This window comes from Lithobates pipiens, unplaced genomic scaffold (genome assembly GCF_037356315.1).
Source record: "Lithobates pipiens isolate NorthernLeopardFrog02 unplaced genomic scaffold, aLitPip1_a1.2 Scaffold_16, whole genome shotgun sequence".
NCBI lineage: Eukaryota > Metazoa > Chordata > Amphibia > Anura > Ranidae > Lithobates > Lithobates pipiens.
The window spans coordinates 587079453-587097769 of record NW_027507748.1 but is presented as its reverse complement, the minus strand read 5'-3'; the positions used below and the strand labels follow the sequence as shown (position 1 = coordinate 587097769).

At 43.9% G+C, this 18317-nt stretch overlaps 1 protein-coding gene across 4 annotated transcripts in view; it reads left to right on the top strand.

Moving 5' to 3' along the window:
- ZNF740 (zinc finger protein 740) overlaps positions 1-18317 on the top strand; it is a 79387-nt gene that overhangs the window by 17907 nt on the left and 43163 nt on the right. For 3 of the 4 annotated variants that reach the window (XM_077483874.1, XM_077483871.1, XM_077483873.1), the window contains exons 3-4: positions 13908-14007; positions 16003-16179. In XM_077483874.1, the coding sequence (XP_077340000.1) occupies positions 13984-14007; positions 16003-16179 (201 nt within the window). In that variant the 5' untranslated portion in view covers positions 13908-13983. The remainder of the gene's footprint in view (positions 1-13907; positions 14008-16002; positions 16180-18317) is intronic. The other variant, XM_077483875.1, reaches the window with a different exon arrangement.

The following is an 18317-nucleotide window of genomic DNA, read 5'->3' as shown; positions in this document are numbered from 1 at the left end:
GTAACAATGTCCCGCCTCCTGTGACAGACGGTACACTGATCCAATGGCGGGACATTGAATCAGCGTGACGTGATTACAGGAGGCGGGACATTGTTACTGCAGCCGCCCGGGAAATTCAATGCACAGCTCCGTGACACACGGAGATCACCGCACAGATCTGGGCATGGGTAAGGCTGCATTTAGACACTGCATAAGGGGGAAAGAGTGTGCCCAGGGCAAGCATTGCAGAGTTTTGTCCGCAGCTAAATCAAGTTTTTTTTGTGCCCACAATGCTGCTGCATCCAAAAGTCATTTGTTTGCCTCTGAGACTATCTACCTCTGGCCACTAGTGTGAATGGAGCCATGCTATATAAACCAGGTCACAGGACAAAGGCTGTACTCACTCTATTGACCATATAAAAAAATAATAATAATCTTGATTTTGACCCAGCTAGTTTTTTATCGCCATGTGATAGAATGGGGAAGGGTTAAGTTATTGCTAGTAGAGGTAACGATATGAGCATTCCCAATAGAAGTCTGTTGGAACGGAACCAGGTAGCTTGCTTGGGGCCAGTTCACACCAGATGCAGTTCCGTGTGCTTTTTTTTTTTTTTTTTTTTTTTTTTTTTGCACAAAATGCATGCACAGTGTTTTCCATGTATTCCAATGGCACTAGTTCACACCATGCAGTCAGTTTCCACACCGGAAACTGACTGCATGGTGTGAACTAAAGCCATTGGAATACATGGAAAACACTGTGCATGTATTTTTATCAGGCAGGCTGCATCTGAGGGGGAACTGGTGAGGCTGCTTTGATCTCCTGTACCATGCCTGCAGTCTCTGACCAGCTCCTGTACCATGCCTGCAGTCTCTGACCAGCTCCTGTACCATGCCTGCAGTCTCTGACCAGCTCCTGTACCATGCCTGCAGTCTCTGACCAGCTCCTGTACCATGCCTGCAGTCTCTGACCAGCTCCTGTACCATGCCTGCAGTCTCTGACCAGCTCCTGTACCATGCCTGCAGTCTCTGACCATCTCCTGTACCATGCCTGCAGTCTGACCATCTCCTGTACCATGCCTGCAGTCTGACCATCTCCTGTACCATGCCTGCAGTCTGACCATCTCCTGTACCATGCCTGCAGTCTCTGACCATCTCCTGTACCATATCACCAGTCTCTGACCATCTCCTGTACCATATCACCAGTCTCTGACCATCTCCTGTACCATATCACCAGTCTCTGACCAGCTCCTGTACCATGCCTGCAGTCTCTGACCAGCTCCTGTACCATGCCTGCAGTCTCTGACCAGCTCCTGTACCATGCCTGCAGTCTCTGACCAGCTCCTGTACCATGCCTGCAGTCTCTGACCAGCTCCTGTACCATGCCTGCAGTCTCTGACCAGCTCCTGTACCATGCCTGCAGTCTCTGACCAGCTCCTGTACCATGCCTGCAGTCTCTGACCAGCTCCTGTACCATGCCTGCAGTCTCTGACCAGCTCCTGTACCATGCCTGCAGTCTCTGACCAGCTCCTGTACCATGCCTGCAGTCTCTGACCAGCTCCTGTACCATGCCTGCAGTCTCTGACCAGCTCCTGTACCATGCCTGCAGTCTCTGACCAGCTCCTGTACCATGCCTGCAGTCTCTGACCAGCTCCTGTACCATGCCTGCAGTCTCTGACCAGCTCCTGTACCATGCCTGCAGTCTCTGACCAGCTCCTGTATGAAAATATTTTTTAAAAACAGTCATTTTCGGTATCGGTGCTGTTTCGGTATCGGTTTCGGTTTTCGGCCTAGTGTATTTTTCATTTTCGGTATCGGTTTCGGCACCAAAAAACCCATTCGGTGCATTATCAAGACCCAGCATCTCCTCCATCCTCATATCATTCATGATCAAAACCCACCGAGACAGAGGAGTGGTGGCTGTCTTCCAAAATGTTGGAATGAGCTGTCTCGCTGAGGACTTAAAAAAATCAAAAAAACCATAGGATCTGTTTCTGTGTTATAGACCAGGGTAGAGGAAAAATGTTGTACAAAGTGGCAGGGTCCCAGTACCACGTGGATAGAATCTTGTAATTCTTTTCCTGAGAATAGCAATATATTGTTGATTTATGTGTGAAATGAAACAAGGTCTGCCATTCCTGTCTAGAGATGTACTCACCCATGTCCGCAGACCACATCCTGGTGTAATGTGGCAGGTGGTCATATGCTAGGGCCTGTAATAGGCCATATAGGAATGAAAGAAGGTGTCTGGGTGTTTCAGGGAGGGAGCATAGGTCCTCAAACCAGATTGTCAGCGGTGTATTTGGGAGGAAGCGTGTAGGTGTTTATTGAACATAGACACGTGTAGGTCAGTGAGCCAGTCACAGGATCCTGCCGGTGTCCCCTGCAGCTGATGTACAAACGAATGTGCTTGAGGCCATTCAGTACATTTGAGACCCCATAGTAGTGGCTCCCACGCCCTGAGGCAATGTTGGGTTATCAAAGATATCAGCGGGGATGGGGCAGAAGATAGAATGGCACAGAGACCTCAGCCGTACTAAATTTTAAGAGGCAAGCGTTCGTGGTGGAAGAGTGGGTAAGTGGGCATAGTCGTGTCTATATCCCCATAGGTGGGCCCGAAGGTCCACAGGGGCCAAGTCTTGCTCTATAGAGAGCGACGCCTTCGGAAGGGACAAGGGAACAATTCCAGGATGCATGCCATATGGGTGGCTTTGTAGTATAGCTGAAAGTCAGGGAGAACAGCCACACCATCTAACTTCGGGAGAGTAAGCAGGTTGTGTTTACCTCTTGCGGAGCCCACGGTTCCACATGAATCTGATAGCAAGGGACCGTAGGGAGATGAAGAAAGGTACTGTCCCTTGCCTCTCAGCCAGAGACAAACCCTACCTGGTCATTATGTATCACTCCTGGGAAAAGGGGGGACAAGCAGGTGGCCAATATCTTTGCAAACATTTTAAGATCAATGTTGAGCAAGGATATAGGCCGGTAGCTACTACACTGGAATGGATCTTTGCCAGGTTTTGGTATTATGGAGATGTTGGCATACAAAATAGCCCTTTAGAGGGTAAGTTAGAATCGTCAATAGAGTTGATAGCTTTTGTTAGGAGTGGTGCTAATTGAGGAGCAAATGTTTTCTAAAAGCGGCGGGATATTTGCCTGTTTTCCGGTCCTTGATGACTTGTAAAAATGTGGATGTAGCTAATGCTTTTTCAAGCTCTAGGAAGTCTGATATATTAATGGTGGGTAACGCTGCCTCTGTAGTCTGGCATTTTGTCGCTAGAGGGGATGTTCTGGATGTGTGGGACTTTACGTATTCGGTTGTAAAGTTGGTATTGTTGAAAGGAAGCTGAGATACCTGATTCACTGAATGTCTGTCTTGTCTTGGTTGGGTAATAAAGGGGATGGAGTGACAAAGGGGGTCTAGGGTGGAGGGTCTACGCCAGGTGTCTTACCGCATTTGTTTGCAAGGGAGTAGTAGTGGTTACATGCTCGATCTCTAGCGATCAGGGAATGCAAATTTAGGAGTTGGAAGAGGTCCCGACGGGCATTGGATAGCTGTACGAAAATGATGGGGTCTATCTAGGTCTCGTTTATGGAGGTGTTCAAGTTTCGCAATAGTGGAAAAAAGGCGGTGTATGTTATCAGCTCTTATTTTTCTGGAGGCGAGAGCTATGCTGTATGAGCACTCCCCGGACCATGCATTTTTGCGACTCCCATTGATTAAGGGAGGAGTGGTCGGACATTAAGGCTTACCTGTAGGTCCAAGAAATATCTCCTAAACCTACACGGTTTAGGAGATATTTGCCAAAAGACAGGCACTGCTGTCTACGGCGCATGCGCCCTGAGCGCGGCATCGTCAACGACAGATGCCGCGCAAATCGGCTCCTTGCGCATGCGCGGGAGTGACGTCATCGCGGCTTCGCCGAATGACAGCGGCGGAGCAGCGAGACCCCACCGAGAAGATGGATATGCCAGACTACAGGGGACAGCGGTGACTTCGCTGGCTCCTGTGTCAGGTAAGTGACACATAATGGACTACTATGCGATGCATAGTAGTCCATTATGCTTTACCTTTGTAGGGAATGAAAGAGGAAGTAAACTCATCAGGGTTTACTACTTCCTCTTTAAGGAGGGTGCGGGTCAAAACTACAGGGCAGAGCAGCTCCCTTGTCCCCCGGCTCCACAGAGGATAAAAAAAGGAGAGAAAAAATAAATAAGCATAGCAAACCATTAAACAGTATAACAGTGAAACATTAATGTGTAATCAGGGCTATGAACAGGGTGAAGGAAAATCAGTGTAACGGGTGGTACAAAAGTGATCTAGGAGTTAGTATGAAGTGGTATTCCTTGATGGCGGGTGATCGCATAACATACACATGTACTTCAGGCAGTCAGAGGCAACATACATAACCTGTAATGTAAAGAGGCACACATGTGGATGGATTAACCAAGGTAACCTGGAGAAGAACAAAGGGGAGGTCAATGGAAAGGGGAAAGATAAGTATGGTACATGGGTATCAGTCCAGGTCACTGGATGAATGTATATTAGGTGGAGGAATATATGAGGTCAAAATCTATCAACAAAAAATAATATAGCAGGACTGGGTGGATGTCGGCGAATTAAACCTGCATAGGCCTCGGAATGTTACAGTGCTGATCCCTGGAAAAGGAGAAAAACAGAAAGGTAAGTCAGGCGAAGTTCAATCGTTGGTATCCTGCTGCAGTGTAGATCTGGGGTTGTGTTTGTGCCCCTGTTTCTGCCATTGTGGGGTAAAGGGTCGTCCCAGGGTAGTCAGAGAAAATGGCCAGTCTGCCAGGTCGACTTGTGTCAGTTCTAGTGTACTGAGGAATGAGGGTAGGTCTCCCATAGTAGAGGTTGAGCGATATTTGGCGTTTTTGAATTGGCATGGGCCGATTGTGCTGATAAAAAAAGGTAGATTATATCTTCAGCGTGACTTTCAAAAGACTTCTGTAATATAAGTTAATGCAAGTTGCCTAAAGTCTTCTGTGGAGCAACTTGTCTCCTCTCTGGGCAGTCTGTCAAGAAAAGAATCAGAGATACAATGTTTCTTCTTCAATGAACTGAACTCAGTGTGTAGGAGTTCTCAGTTTTACCATTTAAAGACGAAATCTTTTCTGACACTTGTTGCTTACAAGTAAAAATCGTGTATTTTCTGCTAGAAAATCAATTAGAACCCCCAAAAATGTTATATATATATATATATATATATATATATATATATATATATATATATATATATATATATATATATTATACATTTTTGGTTTTTTTTTTTGTTTTTTTTAGCAGAGACCCTAGGGCAGTCATGTCCAAAGTCCGGCCCGTGGGCCATTTGCGGCCCGCGGTCCGGTTTTGTATGGCCCCCACCTTGCCCCCAGCTTCTCCTGCATTATGGCCCGCCTGGCTCCGCACACCCCGAGCGCCTCTCTGACAAGCTGAGGCGTGTGCGGCAGGTCCGGAGCCTGTGCGGGGATTGGTGGCGGTGATTGGCTGCTAGTGCCTCTCACCCCGCCTCTCATCCCCGCCTCCCACTGACAATCAGATGCTGGGGGCGGTCCAAGGCCTCAGGGAAGCTGACAGCACACGCCGCCAATAGCAGACACTGAGCTGTCCCTGCAGCAGCTGCAGATCTCTCAGTGCCTGTGATTGGCGGCGCGGATTGGCTGCGGCGCCGCGCGCTGTCAGGTGCCTGAAAGCCAGAACGAGAGGAGAAAAAAGGTAAAGAGAATTACCGATAAAGATAATTAAAGAGAATTAAAGAGAGAATATTAAAGAGAGAGAATATTAAAGAGAGAGAATATTAAAGAGAGAGAATATTAAAGAGAGAGAGGAATAAAGAGAGAGAGGAATAAAGAGAATTAAAGAGAATTAGAGAGAGAATTAAAGAGAGAGAGAATTAAAGAGAGAGAGAATTAAAGAGAGAGAGAATTAAAGAGAGAGAGAATTAAAGAGAGAGAGAATTAAAGAGAGAGAGAATTAAAGAGAGAGAGAATTAAAGAGAGAGAGAATTAAAGAGATAATTAAAGAGAGAGAGAATTAAAGAGAGAGAGGAATAAAGAGAATTAAAGAGAATTAGAGAGAGAATTAAAGAGAGAGAGAATTAAAGAGAGAGAGAATTAAAGAGAGAGAGAATTAAAGAGAGAGAGAATTAAAGAGAGAGAGAATTAAAGAGAGAGAGAATTAAAGAGAGAGAGAATTAAAGAGATAATTAAAGCGAGAGAGAGAATTAAAGCGAGAGAGAGAATTAAAGCGAGAGAGAGAATTAAAGCGAGAGAGAGAATTAAAGCGAGAGAGAGAATTAAAGCGAGAGAGAGAATTAAAGCGAGAGAGAGAAATAAAGAGAACGGGAGAAATAAAGAGAACGGGAGAAATAAAGAGAACGGGAGAAATAAAGAGAACGGGAGAAATAAAGAGAACGGGAGAAATAAAGAGAACGGGAGAAATAAAGAGAACGGGAGAAATAAAGAGAAAGAATTAAATACATATATCCAAATAACAGCTCATCTTCCCCACACACAGGTGCAAAAGGTAGCAGAATTCTTGCTGGGCGGTGTATTTGTGTATGGGACGAACACGCTTAGACCAAAACCTCTGACACTGCGCTTACATAATAATTTTCCCATTCTGGTCAATTTCTAAAATGGCGACTGTAAACAAGAGAAGGAAAGTTGACAGTGAGGGCCGCCGCTTCCAGGACAAGTGGAAAGTGGAATATTTCTTCACTGAAATACGGAATCACTGTGTTTGTCTGATATGCCAAGAGACTGTGGCTGTTTATAAGGAATTTAATGTCAAGAGGCACTACCAGTCGCGACATAGCACATATGACAAGCTAACAGGGCGCGACCGCAGTGAAAAGTTGAAGCAACTTGAAGCTGTTTTAATGTCGCAACAGCGATTTTTCACAAGAGCCCGTGAGTCAAATGAAAATGCCACAAAGGCAAGCTATGAGGTGGCAACGTTAATTGCTAAAAATTGCAGATCTTTTGCTGAGGGTGACTTCATCAAAGAATGCGTTATGAAAATGGTGGAGAATATCTGTCCAGAGAAGAAGCAAGAGTTTGCCAACATTTGCCTGGCTCGTAACACTGTAGCACGGAGAATTGAAGAGATTTCATCAGATATTAAGAGACAGTTGACATCCAAAGGAGCGGATTTTGACTTCTTTTCAATAGCCTGTGATGAAAGCACAGACCTATCTGACTGGGCTCAGTTGCTGATTTTTATAAGAGGGGTGGACGATGAAATGAATGTGACTGAAGAGCTACTTGACCTCCAGAGTCTTACGGACCAAACAAGAGGAAAAGATTTGTTTGTTTCTGTTAGTTCCGCCATAAATGACATGAACTTGCCTTGGAACAAAGTTACTGGGATTATTACTGATGGGGCACCTGCCATGGCTGGTGAGAGAAGTGGATTAGCAGCCCTAATCTGTAACAAGGTGATTGAAGGAGGCAAAGCTATTAAACTCCACTGTATCATTCATCAACAAGTTCTTTGTGCTAAACATCTCAAATATGACCATGTTATGAAACCGGTGGTGAAGACTATTAATTTTATTCGCTCTAAAGCCCTGTGCCACCGCCAGTTTAAACAGTTTCTACTGGACATCCAGGCTGAATACGAAGATGTTTTATATCACAACGATGTAAGATGGCTCAGTCGGGGGTCTGCACTGCAGCGTTTCTACTCTCTCAAAAAGGAAATTGGAGAATTCTTGGAAACAAAGGGACAACCGATGCAAGAACTATCTGATCCGATGTGGCTGGCCGATTTGGGGTTTCTAGTTGACATAACCAAGCATCTGAATGTCCTGAACACGAGTCTTCAGGGGAAAGATGCAGCAGTGAACCAGCTTTTTTCACACCTCAAAGCCTTTGGAACAAAGCTGCAACTTTTCATAAGGCAGTTGTCACAAGCACAACCCAATCTTATACATTTTTCAGCGTTGCAGGAAATAATGACCAGTTTTCCACAGGACAATATCAGTGCGCAAATGAGCAGATATGCAGCAGACATCACATCTCTGGCTGGGGAGTTTAAACGGCGCTTTCAGGATTTTGCAGCTATTGAAAAGGAGATCAGCCTTTTCTCCTCTCCATTCTCTGTTGACCCCGATGATGCTCCAGATCAGCTGCAGCTTGAGCTCATTGAGCTGCATTGTGACAGCGAGTTACGCAGTCGTCACCAACTACTCTCTCTTGTAAACTTTTATCGCCAACTGGATAAAAGCCGGTTTCAAGAGATTCGAACATTGGTTAAGAAAATGCTGAGCTTGTTTGGCTCAACATATATATGTGAGAAGACGTTCTCTGTTATGAACTTTAACAAGAACCGCGTGAGGACAAGACTAAGTGACTCTCACCTGCGGGACATTTTGCGCATCAAAACCACTGCCTTTGACCCAGACCTGACCAATGTGCTGCAGTCCAGATCTCAGTTTCACCCTTCACATTAATGCAGACAAGTTTTCTTTTTCAATTCAAAATAATGTAAAATCTCAGTTAGTATCAGTTGGTCTAAATCAGTTATGACTATATTTCACAAGATGGACACTTGGTTTTATGTTCCTGTTCATATTTTTTTTTTTTAGCTTAAAAGTTGACAGACAGCCTTTATTAATGTACTTTAGAATGTTCCTGACATATATTTCAGCTTCCTGGATTTTTTTTTTTTTCATCCGGCCTTCATATATGAAAGGCAGAGTGATTTAAAGCGGAGGTCCACCCTAAAGTGGACCTTCCGCTCATCGGAACCCTCCCCCCCTCCGGTGCCACAATCGGCACCTTTCAGGGGGGAGGGGGGTGCAGTTACCTGGATAATCCAGGTAACTGCACCCACTTCCGGGATAGCTCTCTGCGGAAAGGGGCGTAACTTACGCCCCTTTCCGCAAGTGCCCGCCCCTTCCCGCAAGTGCCCCGCTGCCTGCTGGGAAACACACAGATCCTAGAGGCAGCGGGGAGCGCCCTTATTGCGCAGCGCGATTCGCGCATGCGCAGTAGGGAACCGGGAAATGAAGCCGAAAGGCTCCATTTCCTGATTCCCATACCCAAGATGGCGGCGGCAGGACCCGACAGGCGACCTAGAGATCAGCTTCGGGTGCCGACATCGCGGGCGCGCTGGACAGGTAAGTGTCACTATTTTAAAAGTCAGCAGCTGCAGTATTTGTAGCTGCTGGCTTTTAAAAAAAAAAAAAAAAAAACGCGGAGTCCCGGTGGACTCCCGCTTTAACACCTGTGTAGATTTGTCATCCATGTGACGAAATGAAAAGTATGCCGTTTGCAATAAACTTTGGTTAAAAATTTAATTTGCATTTCATTTTAACGGTTCAAAAAAAGTCAGGCAAAATGGTCGGCCCTCATGCATGTTCACTTCATGAAATCCGGCCCTCTTTGAAAAAAGTTTGGACACCCCTGCCCTAGGGAATAAAATAGCGGTTATTGCAATATTTTATGTCACACGGTATTTGTGCAGCGGTCTTTCAAACGCAATTTTTTGGGAAAAAATACACTAATGATTTAAACGAAAACGGTAAAGTTAGCCCATTTTTGTTTTGAGTACCTGTTTTTGTGTATTTAACCACTTCCCGACCAATGTACGTCGGCAGAATGGCACGGGCAGGCAAATGGGCGTACCTGTACGTCCCTTTTAAATTTGCCGCCCTGCCGGCAGCTCGCTCGCGTGCCGGTCAGGACCCCCGTGAGTCCGGACGTGGGTCCCGCGGACTCGATCGCCGCAGGCATACCCGCGATCGTCTCACGGAGCGGCTGAACTAGGAGATGCCATTTTAATCAGCATCTCCCAGTTCTGCCTAGCAACAAGTGACGCTGATCTCTGCTCCATGTGATTGGAGCACTTAACCCCATACACTGCCACCCACTGGTTAACCCTTTCACTGCCAGTGTCATTTACACAGGAATCACTGCATTTGTATAGCAGTGATTGCTGTATAAATGACTGGTCCCAAAAATGTGTCAAAAATGTCCGATGTGTCCGCCATAATGTCGCAGTCACAATAAAAATCACTGATCGCCTCCATTACTAGTAAAAAAAAAAAATTATTAATAAAAATGCCATAACTATCCCCTATTTTGTAAACGCTATAACTTTTGTGCAAACTGATCAATCGCTTATTGAGATTTTTATTTTTCCCAAAAATATTTAGAAGAATACGTATCAACCTAAACTGAGTGAAATTTTTTTTTTCATATTTTTGGGGGATATTTATTCTAACAAAAAGTAAAAAAGAATGCTTTTTTTTTTTCTTCAAAATTGTTGCTCTATTTTTGTTTATAGCGCAAAAAGTAAAAACCGCAGGGGTGATCAAATACCACCAAAAGAACACTCTATTTGTGGGAAAAAAAGGCGTCATTTTTGTTTGGGACCCACGTCGCATGACTGTGCAATTGTCAGTTAAAGCGGTGCAGTGCCGAATCGCAAAAAGTGGTCTGGTCTTAAGCCAGCAAAATGGTCCGGGGCTTAAGTGGTTAACATTTTTAATAGTTTTTAAATCCTTTTTTTATTTTTTTGTTAATCTAAATTCTACGTACAAGTAAACTAATTGGAGGTTTGTTTTGTTTAATGTTTAAACGTAAGACATTTTCTGTATCACTTATTACTTGAGGCTGCTTTCACACTGGAGCGGGCAGGCGTTGACGGTAAAACGCTGCTAGTTTTAGCGGCGCTTTACCGTCATTTTACTGGCGCCATTCGGCTGATAGCTGGCCACTTATAAGTTATACCCCAGCTAGAGGTCAAGGAAGGGGTTAAATGCACCCATGAAGCTGCCAAAATGGCATTGCAGGTGCTTGGGCAGCGTTGCCCATTCGTTTCAATGGGCAGGAGTGGTGGAGAAGCGGTGTACGCTGCTCCAAAGATGCTGCTTGCAGGACATTTTTTAACGTCCTGCCAGCGCATCGCCTCAGTGTGAAAGCACTCGGGCTTTCACACAGACTGCGGAGGAGCCGTTTTGCAGGCACTATTTTTAGCCCAAAAGAGCCTGAAAAACACCCCAGTGTGAAAGGTGTCTGTTAGATTTGAGATGAAGGGGGAAAAAAAAAATCAGCCTAACATATTGGCCCAAAAAAATCGACATCGTATATCAGCCGCCGCGATTTCTAAATATCAGCATCGGCCAGAGAAAAACCCATATCGGTCGACCTCTATCCCATAGTACAAAAAATGGCGGGTTTACCCACGTGTTATACTCAGATGGAAGGGGAATCGCAATTTGTATTTTATTTGCCTTGATTGCCAGAGCTGCGTAAGTGCCTTCAATGCTTTCCTCATTGCCAGTGTCTGGCGGGAGAGATCGGGGAGAAGCATCACAGGGGTGTCGTTGAAGAGGATCTTGTGCTGTGAGCCGACAGCCCTCATGTTCTTTTTAGCTTGTAAAAGTGGACCCGGACCCAGGGTATCACATACAAAGGAGGGGTCAGAGGTTCGGGGACCCGAGGGTTGGTGTACACAATCCAATTAGATCGGGTCATCCTTGAGGTGTTGCAACAGTTGATTAACCACTTCAGCCCCGGACCAATTGTCAGCCTAAGGACCAGAGGTCTTTTTACAATTTCGCACTGCACTGCTTTAACTGGTAATTGCGCAGTCATGCAATGTTGTACCCAAACGAAATTTGTGTCCTTTTCTTCCCACAAATAGAGCTTTCTTTTGATGGTATTTGATTGCCTCTGCAATTTTTTATTTTTTGCGATCTAAATGGAAAAAGACCGAAAATTTTGAGAAAAAAAAAGATATTTCTACTTTTTGTTATAAGAAAGCTCGAATAAACTCAATTTTAGTCATACATTTAGGGCAAATTTTATTCAGCCACATGTCTTTAGTAAAAAAAAATGTCAGTAAGCGTATATTTATTGGTTTGCGCAAAAGTTATAGCGTCTACAAACTAGAGTACATTTTCTGGAATTTACACAGCTTTTAATTTATGACTGCCTCATTTCTTGAGGTGCTAAAATGGCAGGGCAGTACAACCCCCCCCCCCATGACCCAATTTTGGAAAGTAGACACCCCAAGGAAATTGCTGAGGGGCATGTTGAGCCCATTGAATATTTTCTTTTTTTTTTCTTTTTTTGTCCCAAGTGATTGAATAATGACACACAAAAAAAAAAAAGTTTACCAAAAGATGTCACTAAATGATATATTGCTCACACATGCCATAGTTATATGTGGAATTGCACCTCAAAATATATTCTGCTGCTTCTCCTGAGTACGGGATACCACATATGTGGGACTTTTTGGGAGTCTAGCCGCGTACGGCACCCCGAAAACCAATCACTGCCTTCAGGATTTCTAAGGGTGCAAATTTTTGATTTCACTCCTCACTACCCATCACAGTTTCGAAGGCCATAAAATGCCAAAATAGCACAAAACCCCCCCAAATGACCCCATTTTGGAAAGTAGACACCCCAAGCTATTTACTGAGAGGCATGTTGAGTCCATGAAATATTTTATATTTTGCCACAAGTTGCAGGAATATTAAAATTTTTGTTGTCACTAAATGATATATTGCTCACACATGCTATGGGCATAAGTGAAATTACACCCCAAAATAAATTCTGCTGCTTCTCCCGAGTATGGGGATACCACATGTGGGGGACTTTTTGGGAGCCTAGCCACGTACGGGGCCCCCGAAAACCAAGAACTGCCTTCCGGATTTAAATATAAAACGCTACCAAAAAAACCTGTTAGCGATCGCAGGGATCCTCCTGATAAATCCTTTTCTTGGAGTACATCATGGGACACAGAGGTCCCTCCCCTCTTTTTTGTAATTTAAGTATATTGATTTGCTACAAAAACTGATGTGCTCCTGGAAGGAGAGGGGTTATATAGGGAGTAAACTTCCTGGATTGGATATAACCAGTGTAGTGTCCATCACCTGAAGGTGGCCTATAACCCATTAAAGTGATGGTAACCTCAGTTTCAAAAACACTTAGCATTTCCGACATGCCGGGAATGTAACTTTCACATTGGTTGTGTTCTCAACCAAACTTTCAAACCATCCAATATCTGGTTTCATAACTGATCACATGTGCAGCATTATGGCAGTTGAAGAATCATTAGAGGCCAAGATGGCAGCTTCATTGACTGTAAACGATAGAAGGGTTTACTTCCACTTTAAGTAATTAAGGCTTCTAATTAAATAATAAAAAACATAAACTAATTTTTTGCTATCACAAAATCAAAGTCTTGTTTGTGTGTGTGTGTGTGTGTGTGTGTTTTTTTTTTTGTTTTTTTTTTTGTCAGAGACTTAAAAATCAAGTGCTTACCAGTACCTGGGGTCCGATGCTTTCTTTTGCAGCCAGTTTTTTACTGCTGCAGATCGCCATCACCTCCATATTGGAGACAGCTGTGGCTTTCTGTGGACCACAGTAGGCTTTACATTGCACATACGTGAGCTTGCGCAGCATTTTGTGAATGGTTCTTCAGCCTCCTGGGACATGTGACATGACGTGGTAGTTCATTGATTCTTCCTGTCAGATTTTATTTGCTTGCCTAAACTCTGACAGATCTACAAGAGACCTGCATGGCACCAGTGATCTGCTGATCGCTGGTGTAATGCTTTACAGGCTCCAAAATTCTTGCGATTTCATATTCTTTGTATATTTTGACCCAGCCCATTACAGCTGGAGCAAAACATTGTGCCTGTGGGTTCTGTGCACCTTCTGCCTGCTGATCTTTGGCTAAATAATTGTCTAGAATAGATTTTCTCAAACTATTGCCATCATTTTTGAGATCAAGACGTTGGTTGGGTTGCTTGCTGCGCATAGCAAAGGTTGGCTATTCAGACAAAATAAAGATGTAATAACTATGTAGCTACTTTTCTGACACTGTCTCTTTTCTATGATTAAAAGTTCATGCTCAAGCTTTTTTTTTTATTTTATTTTTTCTGCAGAGCTGATTGTGGCAAGAGATTTCGGAACAGATTCGTGGCCCTCTCCCCTGTACTGAACATTGACAAGTGACTCAAGATGGCTCAGTTGCATAGAAACGCAGTTAGTACCACCCATTATGTTACTTTTTACTGTTCATGCTGAGAAAAGTTCAGTTTTATTTCATCTCATGAGTTTTCTATGGCCAGCTCAACTTTTAGTTTGCTTTGCATGTTAAAGTGACAGTGAAGTGCATACTGGCACATTATGTCACACTTATCCCTCCAGTGCTGCTAGGGCTTCCATCTTCACCCGACATTCCATATGGGTTTGCAGGCTCCAGCAATTTGAATGGCCGAGCTGCGATGATGAAGTAACTCCCGTGCATATGAGTTATGATCATGGCACAGCACTCTGAACTGTGGGTGCATTCAGTATGGCCTTAATCCAGAGCTCGGTGCACATGCACTAATGACGTCACTGGCTGCAGAACGTGTAAATATCTCCTAAAAGGTGCAGGTTTAGGAGATATTCATTGTACCTACAGGTAAGCCTTATTATAAGCTTACCTGATGGTACAAGTGACCAAGCAGAATTTACTACTGCTTTCGCTTTAATGTTTATTGGATACATTTGATCGCCCGACTACAATATTCTTTGTTTAAGTTTGAAGTCACAGGCAAGATCTAAAGCAAGTTGGTTACTTTCTTATGTATTGCAAAGTCTTCTGCTGGAAACTTCACCACACTTCTGGTGTTGTCACACATGCATGAATGAGGTATCTTGTGACACTACATTTATATGGTCCCCATTCTGCAGCCCTTCTTCAGCACCCACTAGCTTGAGAGAGTTGAGACAGACTCCAAACCATTTCTAAAATATTGTCTAACCTTTCATAAATTTGCCATTGCCGTATAAGCCTTTCACCCTGTTGTGGTTGGTACAAACAGTTCCTCGGCACTGTATAGTTTGGGGGGGAAAAGATATGTTGCATAAGATTGTAAAGTGCAATTTGACATATTGCAAACATATAATCTGTCTGACAAGCTGTGAGCTTGTTGATTATTTACAGCTGACTCTTGGCTTTCTGGTAAAAGTGACATGGGCAGCTCTGCTCTGAGTCTCCAAAGGTGCTCTCCCTCTGCCAGCATCTGTGGTAGCCTACTGTAAAATTTAGAGCAGGAGGAGATCAAGGGACATCTATTTTCAATCTCTCCTGCAACCAATGAACCTGGTTGTGACGTGTATAACATCACGTCCACATTCAGGGCTGTCATTCCCAGGCTATTGTAGCCAGAGAAGCAGCTAATCAAGCGTGATCTGTTGCACAAATAGTGTGGCAAAAAATGTAGCTACCATAATTTAATTCTACATGTCCTCTGCTTTCAGAAAATATATAATATTTGGGGGTTTAAGGTAATATGCAGATTTTAATGTGTGAAATTACCCCAGGAGAAAAGTGGTAAAAAGAAACCTTTGCTGATAAAATACAGAGACAAATATTTCTGAAAACACCATTTACCCAACGATTTCTGACCACAGTACCTGCTGAACAAGAATGCAGGCAGTGAGTCAGAACTACGATGAAGGACTTTGGATCAACTTGTCAGCTAGGTAATTGGCATTTCAAAAAAGATAGTGACAGCTTCCATATTTTCTTAGTACAGGTAAGATTTAAACACAGAATAAAAATGGCCTTAAGAATATGGTAGTGGAAAATCCACAAAAACGTACAGCTAAAGCCCAATTAAACAATCTGAGTCCTAAATATTTTATTCCGAGGAACCAAATTTAAAAAATTCTTACTGTCCTGGGACCCAGGAAGAGAATAGTTAGCAATACGTCAACAAAGACAAGTAACCATGGCTGAATAATAATAAAAAAAAACACACAAATAGTAAAGGGTATTTGCCTCCTCTAAAGTATAAGCAACTGAGACAAGCCAACATATTGGTAATAATCAATAATTATAATTTATATGTATAAATATATTTTATAGTCTTAATATGTGACGTATAGCTGTATGCTCGGACTCAAATTGGTTTTGCTGTATAATGTTAGATGTTCTGTTAGATCTGTAAATGTTTCTGTATAATTTTTGTTGTACTTATGTAATAGTTACAGCGCCGTCTGCTGGGCTGTGAAGGCATATCGGGTTTGAGTCTGCTGCACTCAGCAGCAGGTAAAAAGCTGGGGATGTTGAGTGCCAGCCTGTCACGTACCATAGGGAGCGATGAAGGAGACGATGAGGACGATGATGTAGAAGAAATAACTGAAATCTCAGACACAGAGGCGGTATGTTATGAAGTAAAACAGGTCGAAGTTGTTACGTGCTGCTTGTAATCATTCATTGTTTTAAGGTGGAATTCCAGGTCGAACCTAACGGGTCTTAAAAATGCCCCTCCCTCCCTCCCTGCTCCATTCTGGCCATGTGATCTTTTTCCCTAGTGTCATTCGGCAGGAGCTGGTGCAGGGGAGAGGAGTGAGAGCCAACAATGGATGAGCCATAGTAGCCAGTGGGTAACATTACCACTTCAGGCTTTACCAGCCATTGTCGAGCTTGTCTCCTCTCACTGGCTGACATGGGATGACACAGGGCCGAGGAAGGCTGAAAAAAGTAAGCATATACATCCTTTTTCTTTTCTTACATCAGGGGACACAGCCATAGTAATTACTATGTGGGTTGTATCAGACTGACAGGTGCTGGACCCTGGCATGCCCCTAAAGGTGTGTACTCCCCTATATAACCCCTCTCATTACTGGGAGTCCTCAGTTTATTTTTTTCCCCAGTGTCTAAGGTGTTGGTCACAAGTAAAAATGTGCTGTGCTGAGTCCCACGGGTAGTAATCCTTGATGAGGGTTAGCCATGCTGACCGGATCCGTTCTGATGTCTTTTCATAGGATTAATGAATGTTACTTGGGCCTCTTATCCGAAAAAATTAGGTTTTGCTTGCGAACGCTTCTCTTTAGAGAGCTGGGCCCTGTGATCCAGTACTTGCTAGTAAGGCCATAAAGTTTTACTGACAGGGTGCTGTTGTAGGTAGAAGTCTTCACTCTCCTCCAGCCGGAACAGACCCTCTGGTAAGAAAATGGGGGGCTCTGGTCTCTTCCTGTGCCCCCAGATTGGCTTTATTCCCCTTCGGGGGGTATGCCAAGACAGTTGCCTCTCTTTTGAAATTTAGGCCACCCCCCCCGCACCATGCTACAGATCCACAGGACACCGCTAGCGTGAGAAATCACCTTCCTGAAAAGGAAAGGGGGGGGGGGGGCGTAATTCGAGGGGGGCATGGCTAACGGCGTCAGACACCGACCACACATAGAGGAAGCTGGTCTCAGCGCTGCTGCTGGGTGGGAAGGGACAGAGCAGGAGGATGGCTTGGTCAGGTTAGTGTACACGCAGGCTTACTCCTTTGGCACATTATACTTTACTGTAGCTAGGGTTAATAGCAGCTAATGGTGCTGAACTATAGCCTAGCAATGTACATACTTTGGCATAGTGCCTCTGCTTTATGCTTCAGGCTATGAATGGTAATGGCACCAGGAACTTCTCCAAAGGGTAATTTGTTTTGCATTGTAAACTAAATGCATTTCCAAAAGAATGTCATCCTCCTCTGTGAGGGATACGGCTAGTCAGATTGAGCCATCAAGGGTTAAACACTTTAGTCCCTGTATGTATCGTACAAACTTTTTTTTTTTTTTTTTTTTTTTTTTCCTTCTACCATTTAAAAAAAAATGAAAGAAAATGAATGCTATGATGTCTCTCCATAGTAAGACTAAACATAGCAGATTCCCATCTAGTCCTCAGGGCCCTTTTGTTGAGGTGCAGGAGGCTGGGGATCTGGTAGATCTTCCCACATATTGGAAGATACTTATTTTTCCTCTTCGGAGGATCCTAACAGGGAGGGGAGTAGCCTCACAAGTCAGGTGCTTGTGTACTCTTTACTTAACCCTTTTGTTGCCTGCAGGACAGGCAGGCTCTTGAGGTATCTATCTCTAATTAGGTTCATTAGAACCTCCCCCACCTGGGAATGTTTTTTTTTTTTTCCTATTCATGTATAGCTTATGTATTCTGAATGGGAACATTTCTATGAAGAACTGGGGGGTTCTAACAATTGATTCTGCAATTGCCTCAGTGAGCAGAGTCTCGCATGTCCAGTGGATAATGCACTGATGTTAAAGGATCCAGCAAATTAAAGTTGGAACTTCTTTTTAAAGACAAGATGTCTTTTGCAGTTCTTGCTGCAATTGGTGTATCTCAGTCCATTAACCCTTTATTGTCTGCTCCACCAGTCCACTAGCAGGTGGAACAGAAGCATTAGTCTTCCCATGGGATCAGCTTTCACTGATCTATGCATTTCCTCCCAGTTCTGCTACTTCCACGCCTTCTCTGCAGGATTAAGCAGGAATGAAAGGTGGTGATTATGGTGCCCCCA